We start from the raw sequence: 12,430 nt of genomic DNA, 5'->3' as shown, positions 1-12,430 counted from the left end.
TCCAGGATTTCTTACAAGAGAGACTGAAATCAAGGAGTTGGCCAGGGCTGCAGTCCTCTCAAGGCTTCGTAGAGGACACTGCTTCCAAGATCATTCATGTGGCTGTTGGCGGGCCTCAGAGCCAAACTCGCTATTGGCCAGAGACCCCAGTTCTTTGCAGGTCTTTCCACAGGGTTATTCACAGCATGGCAGCTTGCTTCACCTAGAGTAAGGAGGGAGGAGGGAGAGAGATGGGGGCGTGGGGGGAGGATGGGGGATGGTGGGGGGAGAGAGAGAGAGAGAGAGACCGGATAATAGGAAAAAAATCAGAGAGAGACCAGATAATAGAAAAATCAGAATCTTTTTGTAACCTAATCTCAAAAATGACAGTCCGTTGATTTCACTATATTCTTTTTGTTAGAAGCAAGTCACTAGGTAGAGCCAGCTCACACTCGAGCGCAGGGGATTACACAAGGGCGTGTATGCTGAAAGGTGGGGCTCCCTAGGAGCCATTGTAGAGGTTGCCCACCATATTCAGTGATTTAGTTAAAGATCTGTGTGTGCCTGTGTGTGTGTGTGTGTGTGTGTGTGTGTGTGACAGTCTTGCTCTGTTGGCCAGGCTGGTGTGTAATGGCGCCATCTCTCGGCTCACTGCAACTTCCATCTCCCAAGTTCTAGCGATTCTCCTGCCTCAGCCTTCTGAATAGCTGGGATTACAGGCACCCATCACCATGGCTGACTAGTTTTGTATATTAGTAGAGACGGGGTTTCACTCTGTTGGCCAGGCTGGTCTCAAACTCCTGACCTCAGGTGATCTTCCTGCCTCAGTTTCCCACAGTGCTGGGATTACAGGCATGAGCCAATGAGCCAGACCTTAAAGGTTTTATTTTATATTAGCCGTTATGGTGATTTTTTTAGAATTTCAACAATTCAGTGAGATCTTTTTCAAAGAGAATCTAAAATATTATTGTCCTTAGAAGACATAGATTACTTTCCTCTATCCAAAAGACAATAGAGATTTACAATAGGGTATTCAATGTGATTGAAATTAATTTTGCTCCCCCATCCCCCCAAAAAAACCAAAAGCCAGAAAACACCCAATGGGTAGGAGGAACTTAATGGCTGCTGTGTGAGACAAGGGTAATATCCATTGGGAATTCACGGGTCTTCAGAGAAGATGACGGTAGATCTCAGTGCTTCTTCCTGGAGAATAAGTGCTATTATAAGTTGGGATGGCCCTGACAAAGACGCAGTGACAGATATGGGCAATCGAGGCTCTCTGGATAAAATTGCCCCAAGGGCAGAAACCAATGTGATAGTGGTCAGGCACTTTGACTAAGTCCAGTGATAAAAGGAGAACCATGGTTCTGGCAGCAGATGCTGGAACCTCTCCTTCTCAGTCATCCTGGGCAAGGCCTTTTGCCCAGTGGCAAAGGATTTAGAAGTGAACCTAAAGAGCTCTAACACTGGGATCCCAGGGCAATGCTGGCATGGGACAGCCTTGTTCAACTGTAGCACTGGTGAAGGGGAAGCTTGTCCTCTTCCCATAGTGGTGAGCCACTGTAACCTGAGCACTCTGGACACCATTGATAGTGAGGGTCTCAGAAGCAGGAAACTCAGCACCATCCATGTTTCTTTGGACCCAACAGTGACAACCTATTCCAGTGCCAACAGCTGCAATGGCAATGTGAGTATGATCCGGGATTTGTTATGTCCAAGCAACCAGGGCTGGCCCTTGGATGTGAGTGAGGGAATTCCCTATGAGAACCTTGGGTTTATAGGGAATAAGTTGTTCTGAGGGTGGGAAATAGATTCTCTACTAACCTGAGGATCTGTTTATCCCACTGTTGTATTTTAGAGGCTATTGCAAGAGGCTGGGAAATTTACATATATCTACATCCAAACTCTAAAGGAGAACACCCTGGTTATCTTAGATGTCTTACATACTCAATGCAAATATTTATTTATCAAATCAAAATTACCACAGGCTTGTAGCTGGCTGAGGTGGTTTGGATCTGTGTCCCCATCAAATCCTATATTGAATTGTAATCCTCAGTGCTGAAGATAGGGGCTGGTGGGAGGTGACTGGATCATGGGGGTGGATTTCCTAATGAGTGGCTTAGCATCATCCCCTTGGTACTGTCCTTGCCATTGTCAGTGAATCCTCATGAGATCTGGTTGTTGAAGAGTGTGCAGCACCTTCCCCTTCTCTCTCTCTCTTGCTGTTCCAGCCATGTGACTTGTGTGCTTCCCCTCGGTCTTCTACCATGATTGTAAGTTTCCTCAGGCCTCCCCAGAAGCTAAGCAGATATAGGCATCATGTTTCCTGTACGGTCTGCAGAGCCATGAGCCAATTAAACCTCTTTTCTTTATAAATTACCCAGTCTCAGGTATTTCTTTATATCAATGCAAGAATGGACGAGTACACTGATAAACCTTGCTTCCAGTCCTGGTGCTGTTAACAACTGGGTAAGAGACTTCTCTGAACTTCAGTGTTCTCACTGATAGAACAAGGTTGAATTTTTGAGGCATAAATTCCTTTGAGACCTGCTAAAATGAAACCTTTTAGAACATGTACTACATCTTACTCATCTTTCCGTCTCCAGTCACCAGCCCAGTGGCCAGCACAAGTTGGCACCAAGTTGAATATGTTAAATAGCTTTTGAGTACTTTTATTTTGTTATTTTTGTGTTTTGAGACTGAGTCTCGCTCTGTTGCCCAGCCTGGAGTGCAGTGGTGTAATCTCAGTTGACTGTAACCTCCGCCTCCCGGGTTCAAGTGATTCCCATGCCTCAGCCTCCCTAGTAGCTGGGACTACAGGCACCTGACAGCACGCCCGGTTAATTTTTGTATTTTTAGTAAACACGGGGTTTCACCATGTTGGCCAGGCTGATCTCGAATTCCTGACCTCAAGTGATCGACCTGCGTTGACCTCCCAAAGTGTTGGGATTACAGGCGTGAGCCACCGTGCCCTGCCAACTTTTGATTACTTTAAAAAGAAATGAACCAAAATGTTGCCCTCTGTTGGGATGGCTAAATGCTAACTCCATGATTAGCACAGCTATTTCAAAGCCACACACGGGAACAAAAACCTTGCACAGTTTTTATATTGAGATGTTTTCAGTTGCAAGTAGAAAAAAAAATCCAGCTCAAGATGGCTTATGACTAAAAAGGATCTTCTGGCTCAATAATAACTAAAAGGTTCACAGGTAGTAGGCTTCCAGTGCATTTGATCTGGCTCTATTTCTGTGGCTGTCTTACCTCTACCCACCTCTGTGACTGGCTTCACAGTTTAGAACAAGACTTCAAGTCACAGTTTAGAACAAGAGTTCTAAACCATCTTCTAATTGGCCCATCCCTGAACCAATCACTGTGGTCAGATTATTTTAGACCAATCATGATCTATCCCAGTAGCTGGGGTGTGGGATTAATCCAACTAAAACCTCGTGGCTCCAACACAGTGGAAGAGGGAAAGAGAGGATGTTGAGAGTGGATGTTGAGAATATTGTTAATCAATATCCACACCTCACCTTCAAAATGTTCATACTTACCTGAGCGGCACAAACTTCAGCCAGCTGCAACTCCAGCCTCTGTAGCTAATAATGCCAGGCCAGGATGTAGCTCCTCATTATTGAGTAAATTAGGATTAAATGATAAATTACTCACTCCAACATTATTGCTCAGGATTGCCAATTACAAACAATGGAATCTACTGGACTATATTAAACAAAAAATGAATTTAGTAAGTGACATTATATAGCAAACAGCATCTCAAAGGGGACCAAAGAGCCACATTCTAAAGCTACAGACTAGGAACAAAGCCCAATCATGCCCCAGGTGCTGGTCCAGCAAAAATACTCCTGTCGCTGCCACCAGACTTCTACAGCACTTAGGGGCTGGTTGCCAGAAGTACTACCACTATTGCCCAGATAGAACTGAAACCACCTTTGCAAAAATTATAACTGAGAAAATTATGACGGCGAAAGAGATCTGACCTAACTGACTCCATCTTGCTTCTATTCTCCAAGCTGTCCTTGGTTGGTTCCCGGGTGTAGGCTGAACTAACTTTGGGAGGAACTTTGTTTATGGTTTCACTTTGAAACAAAAGTGATAATAGCCATTTCGCAGAACAAACCCCCTTCTTTCTTTGAGACTAGTCTGCCTTTGTAGGACTAACCAATTAGCTACAAGATTAGAAATTGTGGTTTAGGAGTGGTGTGGATGGAGGCTGTAAGATTCTGAACCTCCCCAAATTGCTCCTGGGGATAATATCACGATTGTAAAACCTAAGATCAGCACTTGAGATGTTTTACAGATGCTGCATGTTGCACCAGCGGATGCCTCCCGTACTAAGTAATTTGGCTGGATGCCTCCCGTACTAAGTAATTTGGCTCAACCAGTTCTATGTTCCTACTCAGGACCAGAAGACAACAAGGAAAATCCACTTCGACTCCCTATGATCTCATCTGACCAGTCAACACTCCCCACTTCCCAACCCCCTACCCACCAAATCATCCTTAAAAACCCCAATCGGGCCGGGCGCGGTGGCTCAAGCCTGTAATCCCAGCACTTTGGGAGGCTGAGACGGGCGGATCACGAGGTCAGGAGATCGAGACCATCCTGGCTGACATGGTGAAACCCCGTCTCTACTAAAAAATACAAAAAACTAGCCGGGCAAGGTGGCGGGCGCCTGTAGTCCCAGCTACTTGGGAGGCTGAGGCAGGAGAATGGCGTGAACCCGGGAGGCGGAGCTTGCAGTGAGCTGAGATCCGGCCACTGCACTCCAGCCTGGGTGGCAGAGCGAGACTCTGTCTCAAAAAAAAAAAAAAAAAAACAAAAAAACAAAAACCCAATCCCCGAATTTTTGAGGGGACTGATTTGAGTAATAATCAAATTCCTGTCTCCTGTCCAGCCAGCTTTGTGTGAATTAAACTCTTTCTCTATTGCAATTCCACTATCTAGAGAAATCGGCTCTGTCTAGGCATTGGGCAGGAAGAACCGGTTGGGCGGTTACAGAACCAAACACTACCTCCACACTTGCTGAAAGATTCATCTCAATGCTTCAGCGTTGCTCTTTCCTGTTTCCACATTTCCCGTGGGTGTATCCGATAGGTGGAAGTTAAGCTGTGTGTCTGCCCTGTAGAGGCAAGGGACTCCAGAGATATGAATTTCCTGGATTCTACCTTGGGAATGTAGAACTCATAATGTGAGAAGTTATCCAAGATGTAGGATGAATGTGGAAAATATATTAGTCACAAATGATAAATATATCCTATGTGAACCTATAAACATGGGAAAAGAAGAGGACACATACATTAAATCCTTCCATTTGGGAAAGAAGATCATGGTAAACAAGGTATGTCATATCCTCACAGATGGGAATTCTGTTTCTTGGTCTGAAAGTGGAGTTGGTTTTTTGGTCAACCAATTTGGTATCCCTAAGTTCTGTGTTCTTGGGGGAATCTCCCTGGCACTTGGTTTTGCCCTTTGGGAAATGAGAAAAAGGATCTCTCTTGTACTTTCTTTTTTGAGCCATAGTCTCACTCTGTCACCCAGGCTGGAGTGCAATGGCGTGATCTTGGCTCACTGCAACCTCCGCCTCCCAGATTCAAGCAATTTGCCCTGCCTCAGACTCTCGAGTAGCTGGGATGACAGGCGCCGCCGCCATGCCTGGCTAATTTTTGTATTTTTAGTGGAGATGGGATTTCGCCATGTTGGCCAGGCTGGTCTCGAACTCCTGACCTCAGGCGATCCACCCGCCTCAGCCTCCCAAAGTGCTGGGATTACAGGTGTGAGCCATCGCTCCTGGCCTCTTGTACATTATTTTTCATGAGAGAGACATTGAGAAGGACGCTTTTTCTGGGCCTACACGGCTTTAGCTTGTCTCTTCTGTTGGTGGTAGTTCTGAAACTATATGGCCATAACCCTGGAGGTTAATCAATCATAAGTTTTGTTGGCCAGGTTTGAATAACTTTTGTATCACACCTTCCTTAAAACTTCAGTTTTAGGCTTTTGATCTGTTTGTTTCCAGTCATTTCCATGGGCTTGCTACCAGGGTCACAGACCTTGTTTAGGTCTAGTCTTCAAATCTGGGAATTTCTATTTCTAACAACAAGCCTCTGTACCCTGGGCATCCTCCCAAATCATGGTTTTCAATCATGCATATTAGAGTAACTTGGGAAGATTCTGGAAATATGGAGGCATTGTTTTTCAGTCTCTTCAAATCTCTATATTAAAACAGAGCACACAGGTAGTAAAGGTAAAATCCCATTCACAACATTTACAGCTAAACTAGGTGACGGGATGTCTTCAAGAACCCACAGATACACCAGGTAGAGGCCTACCAGCAGCTACAAGACCTGCAAGTAGTAGCATTTCTGCAGGAGAAAGCAAAGAAAATCAACAGAGGAAGCATGGAGGGGCCTGAGAGACAACAGAACTCCAAAATAATGAACAGAGCTTTGAGCTGACTCGAGAATAGCTGCTGAACCTGGGAAGGCTCTTGCTGTTTCCAATAGCAGCTGCGTGCAAGAGGCTTGCGGTAAGCAAGTCTGATAGGGCTGGAGCAGTGCAGCCCCTGCAAACTCTCAAAACCAACCCATTAGCACTGCTTTCTAAGGGAATTGTCCAACACTGAGAATAATCTGCTGAGAGAAGAAGAAAAATTGAGGAGCCAGATTTACACCCACACCCACACACCCACACACCCGCCCCCCTACACACGCAGATTGAGAAAGAGAGAGAGAAAGAGAGAGAAAAAGAGAGATTCAAGTACCTGTATCTAGGGCCCACCTCAGATTAATTAATTAAATCAGAATATTTGGGGTCATGTGGGTATCAGCAGGTTTCCAAAGCCTTTCAAGTGAGTTTTATATGGATTCAGAGTTAAGAACTACTGTCCTAGCCTTTGGTTTACCTTTTTCGTGATAGTTTCTCTGAGGAAATTCAGTAGGAAATTCAATTGCCTAGATTGTCCAGGCAACTTGCCCAGGATGTATCCTAGATGCATCTTCATAAAAGATGAAAACAAGCAGATGATATTTCATAAATACTTTAAAATATGTGGCCAGGTTCTCCAAGCCAGAGTTCCCTTACTTGTAAATGAGGAGAAAGGTAGTTCTTTCCATGTATCATCTTATTTAATCCTAACAAGAATCTCCACAGGATAATAATAAATGAGATAATATGTGTAAAGTGATTGGAACAGTACCCAGTACATAGTAAGCCCTTATTTTTTTTTGACATGAAGAGTAATCGCTAAGTGCAGTTCTTAACAAATGGAAAGATTGTTGGCAGCTTTTATACACTTGGAAAAACTTGTCTATAACCAAAAAACTATGAATATAACCAAGTTCAAGGTTTAGTCCTAATTCTTGGGCAAATCCAAACCCCTTATCTTATTGTCCATCTAGTCCCCTTCCCCGTACTCCTTGGAACTACTGTGGTTCATTTTCAAGGGAAAAATACCAAGGTCAGATGCAAGGAACTGAAGAGAGTTCAAGTATTTTTGTTGGAACTCTTAGCATTCTGTGAAAGCTTTTCCCCTGGTGTGAGTGCCCGGGGGTTAAGTGACTATTGCGGTTTTGCAGAGCAATGTGGGGCTATCTAGGGGGCAACAGGAAACACTGGCTCCTTTCCTAACTTTGATTTTGGCATCCAAATCAGAGCTCCCATTTCTGGCCCTCACAACAATACCTGTCCTACGTTCTGCTGAAAGACAGGGTAAGAATGAATGGAATGTCTGCAAAGTGGGAATGACACCGTCACTGTCATCGAGGGCTTTCACTAAGAGCCTCCCTCCTTTGTTCCAGCCCTAAGGCTATATATATGATAGCCACAGAAGCTGGGTAATTAAGAAAGATCGCCCCTGCTTTTGAAGCTACGCTTTGACGTGTGGACAAGAAACATCCGTGCTGATAAACCACAGCTGTTCGCAGCTCCCTTTTTAAGGCTGTTAAGGTTGCACTGGGCTCTCATTTCCGTTCCTTTTTGACTTATCAACCTTTATGCCCAATCAGGTATCTCCTCTCCCTCTTGTGTCTTGGCATAGTCAGTCTCTCTCCAGTGGCTTCGCTGCCATCTACAAATGTGCTCACGTCTCCCCTACCCTAAACAAAACCTCTCTGAGCTGGGCTGTCACCCTCAACACCTGGCCCCATCCTGCCCTTCGTTCGCTGCCACTGTCCTCCCGCGCTGCTGTAGCATTTTCCTCACACGTGCTTTGCACCGCTCTTTGCCATGTTTCTTACCTGAGCCTTGAATTAATACTTGTTTAAGGGTGACCTCCAATTACTACACCCACTGGCCGCTTTTTCATCTTGTCCCCTCAGTGGGATTTTGACACCCTTCCTCTCCTGGCTTCTGCACCTGTGTGCCCTGCCCTGTTTTCCTTTGCTTGGGACCAATTATTCTCCTGTTGTTAGGACTATGTGAATATAAATGACATTTCTCAAGATTCTCTTTTTGATTTTTCACACTCTCTACACTCTACACTCATTCACCCCTTGGTGGTGTCATCCTCTTTCTTGACTTCAGATCTGGGCCAAATCAGTTAATTTTTTATTTCTCTCTCTCTCTTTCATCAGTTGCTATGGCTTCAGGATGGGCCAAATCAGTTAAGAGTGATCTCTAATTCCCAAATCTACTTAGAACTCATCTCCTGAGCTGTAGGCCCCTGTTTTCAACTGTGCACTCAGATATGGCATTTGGGGTGCCAAAATAAATATTTCCCAAAGCCGCCCATCCTCCAGAGATCAGTTCTTCTGCTGGCCCCAAGCTAAACCTGGGATTCCACTCTCTTTCACCTTCTACTTTTAGTTTGTTGCCAGGAACAATGGGGAATTTCATTATGATTTCTCCTCCCTTTTCTATTAGCACTACTTTGGTCAGTGCCACCTCACACCTGGCTTGGACAATTCCAATAGTAGGTTTTTAATGGGTTTTGTCACCTCCCGTATCCCTGTCCACCTGTCCTGCATACCATCTCTTGATTGATCTTAAAGTCTTACGTGGGTCTTGTTACGTAAGTCTCATTACCAACTAAGTCAAGTTTAGTCACCTTAGTGGGATATTCAAGACTTTTACAATCTATCCCTATCCTATCTCAGGTTAGCTTTTCAGACCAGTCAAACCATTCCCTTCTTATTCAACAACTCACTCCCTCACAGTACTTCATTCATTTATTGTCCAATGAATGAGTGAATACCTCTTATGGACCAAGCACTGTTTTCCTTTTCTTTTCTTTTTATTTATTTATTCATTTTATTTTTTAATTTTAGTTTCAGGAGTACATGTGCAGGTTTGTTACATGGATATATTTCAAGATGCTGGAGTCTGGGCTTCTATTGAACCCATCACCTGAGTAACAAACATTGTACCCCACGGGTAGTATTTCAACCTTCCTCTCCTCTCTTCTTCCTCTCCTTTGGAGGCCCCAGTGTCTATTGTTTTCACCTTTATGTCCATGTGTCTCCATTGTTTTGCTCTGACTTATAAGTGAGAACCTGTAGTATTTGATTTTCTGTTTCTGCATTAATTGACTTAGGAGGATGGCTTCCAGCTTCAGTTGCACAGAGAGCATGATTCCATTCTTACTTATGGCTGCATAGTACTCCATGGTGTATATGTACCACATTTTATTTATCCAATCCACTGTTGATGAGCACCTAGGTTGATCCCATAACTTTGCTATTGTGGATAGAGATGCAATACACATATGAGAGCAAGTAACTTTTTGGTAGAACAACTTATTTTCCTTTGGGTACTTACCTAGAAATGGGATTGCTAGGTTGAATGGTAATTTTATTTTTAGTTCACTGAGAAGCCAAGCACTGTTTTAGATGCCGAAGATATGCAATGATGAACAAGACCCACAAAATCTCTGTAGTCATGGATTTTATATCCCAGTGGGCTTCAGAAGTGGACTTTGTGTTTGGCAACATCAGTAACCTAAAGAGACTTGCATGAATTTTACTACTTACTACCATTCCCATTTTCAAATTCCACTGCTTTCAACAAATTTTGCTGCAATCGCAAACAGCCCTAAAATCTCAGTGCTCTAAAACAACACATATTTCTTTCGCACTCACCAGACTCACGGATATGTAGGTAGGCTGGGGCTGATATGCTTCAGTCTGAGAATTAATCAACTTTCACATGTTATTCTCATAGTGAAGGGTAGAAACTCCCAGGGACATGAATGGAAGCATACAATGTGTCTTCAGGTTTAGGCTCAGAACTAGCTCTTCTGCTCTGATTCCTCTGAAAGAAAATCTCAGGGTCCAGGCCAACATTACTGGGTGGGGCACCATACACCCTTATGGTGCGGCAAGGAGAAATATATAGTCTGCCACACCTACAACCTTCAAGGAAAAGCTCAAATCCTTTCTTTCTAATGTATTTTTTTAGAAGTTGTAGGAATTGCAGTATATATTCTTCACATATTATGGTTTACTTATAGTTAGTATGTACCTGATGATAAAAAATGTAAGAATCATTTTTTTCACGTGTCGCCAGGGCTGCGCCGCGAGTCTCTCCTTGTGGCGCTACACTAGACCAGAGTACGAGTCTGAGGCGGAGGGAGTCATGGCAGGACAAGCGTTTAGAAAGTTTCTTCCACTCTTTGACCGAGTATTGGTTGAAAGGAGTGCTGCTGAAACTGTAACCAAAGGAGGCATTATGCTTCCAGAAAAATCTCAAGGAAAAGTATTGCAAGCAACAGTAGTCGCTGTTGGATCGGGTTCTAAAGGAAAGGGTGGAGAGATTCAACCGGTTAGCGTGAAAGTTGGAGATAAAGTTCTTCTGCCAGAGTATGGAGGCACCAAAGTAGTTCTAGATGACAAGGATTATTTCCTATTTAGAGATGGTGACATTCTTGGAAAGTACCTAGACTGAAATAAATCACTATTGAAATGGCATCAACATGAAGCTGCCCATTCCACTGAAGTTCTGAAATCTTTCATCATGTAAATAATTTCCATAGTTCTCTTTTATAATAAACTAATGACATCCAAAAAAAAAAAAATGTAAGAATCTTGAAACTGTATGGCATATTTTCCAGCCCCATCTGTTATGCTGCAGTTATTATATGTAATACATTATGTATATTATGCACTCCAAAATACAATATTTTAATTTTTGCTTTTTAAATTTATTTATTTATTTATTTTTAAAAGAGATGGGGTCTCCCTATGTTGCCCAGGCTGGTCTCAAACTTCTGGGCTCAAGGGATCCTCCTGCCTCAGCATCCCAAAGTGCTGAGATTACCGGTGTAAACCACCATGCCTGGCCAGAAAACCTTTTTTTTTTTTTCTTTTTAAGACAAGATTTTGCTCTGTCACCTAGGCTGAAGTGCAGTGGCATGATCACAGCTCACTGTACTCTCAACCTCCTGGGCTCAAGCCATTGTTCTACGTTGGCCTCCTAAGTAGCTGGGAACATAGGTATATGTCACCATGCCCAGCTAGGTTGTTAAATTTTTTAAAAAAATATTTATTTATTTATTTATTTATATATAGACAGAGTCTCTGTCACCCAGGCTGGAGTGCAGTGGCACAATCAGGGCTCACTGCAACCTCCACCTCCCAGGTTCAAATGACTCCTTTGCCTCAGCATGCCGAGTAGCTGGTATTACAGGTGTGCGCCACCACGCCCAGCTAATATTTTTGTACTTTTACTAGAGACGGAGTTTTACCATGTTGGCCAGGCTGGTCTCAAATTCCTGGCCTCAAGTGATCTGTCTGCCTCAGCCTCCCAAAGTGCTAGGAATATAGCCATGAACCACCACGCCCTGCCAGTTTTTTAATTTTAATTTTTAGTTTTGTAGAGAATGAGTCTCCCTACGTGGCCCTCCAGGCTGATCTTGAACTCCTGGGCTCAAGCGAGCCTCCTGGCTTGGCCTCCCAAAGTGTTGTGATGATAGGTGCGAGCCACTACCTAATTTTTGCTTTGAATAACCATATGCATTTTATAAAATTAAGAGGAGAAAATAATCTTATGTGGATATGCCATATTTACCATTTCCAGTGCTCTTTGTTTTCTGAAGATCCAGATTTCCATCTGTTATAATTTGCCTTTATCTTTTATTTAGGATTTATTTTAGTCTAGGTCTGCTGAAAACAAATCTTCTTTTTCTTTTTTTTTGTCTGAAAGTGTCTTTATTTTGCTTTCATTCTTGAAGGATAGTTGAGCTAGGTATAGAAATGGATGGTGCTAGTTTTTTCTTTTTTCTTTTTCAGTCTTTAAAGATATTGTTTCAGCTATCCTGGAATCCTTTTTTTCTGCCTGTTCTCTACTTTCCTTCACTCTGTAACCAACTGCCTATGCTGGGAATCTCCTTCCCTGAAGCCTCTTCTTTTCAGCCCTCTGCCTACTTAGTTTAGAGACTCATTCTCTGGTTTTATCCAGGAGAAATTGTAATATGGGAATATACTGAAAGGAGAAGGGGCACAGC

At 43.4% G+C, this 12,430-nt stretch overlaps 1 protein-coding gene across 3 annotated transcripts in view; it reads left to right on the top strand.

Moving 5' to 3' along the window:
* The window catches only part of LOC126963361 (10 kDa heat shock protein, mitochondrial), a 328,484-nt gene extending 317,606 nt beyond the window's left edge, over nt 1-10,878 (top strand). For 2 of the 3 annotated variants that reach the window (XM_050805645.1, XM_050805644.1), the window contains exon 2: nt 10,543-10,878. In XM_050805645.1, coding sequence (XP_050661602.1) covers nt 10,564-10,872 — 309 coding nt within the window. In that variant the 5' untranslated portion in view covers nt 10,543-10,563 and the 3' untranslated portion in view covers nt 10,873-10,878. Of the gene's footprint in view, nt 1-10,475 lie in introns of those variants that run through there. The other variant, XM_050805643.1, reaches the window with a different exon arrangement.
* Nucleotides 10,879-12,430: the final 1,552 nt, after the last annotated feature.

This window comes from Macaca thibetana, chromosome 9 (genome assembly GCF_024542745.1).
Source record: "Macaca thibetana thibetana isolate TM-01 chromosome 9, ASM2454274v1, whole genome shotgun sequence".
NCBI lineage: Eukaryota > Metazoa > Chordata > Mammalia > Primates > Cercopithecidae > Macaca > Macaca thibetana.
Note: the sequence above shows the minus strand (reverse complement) of the source record. Positions and strands in the feature narration are given on the sequence as shown.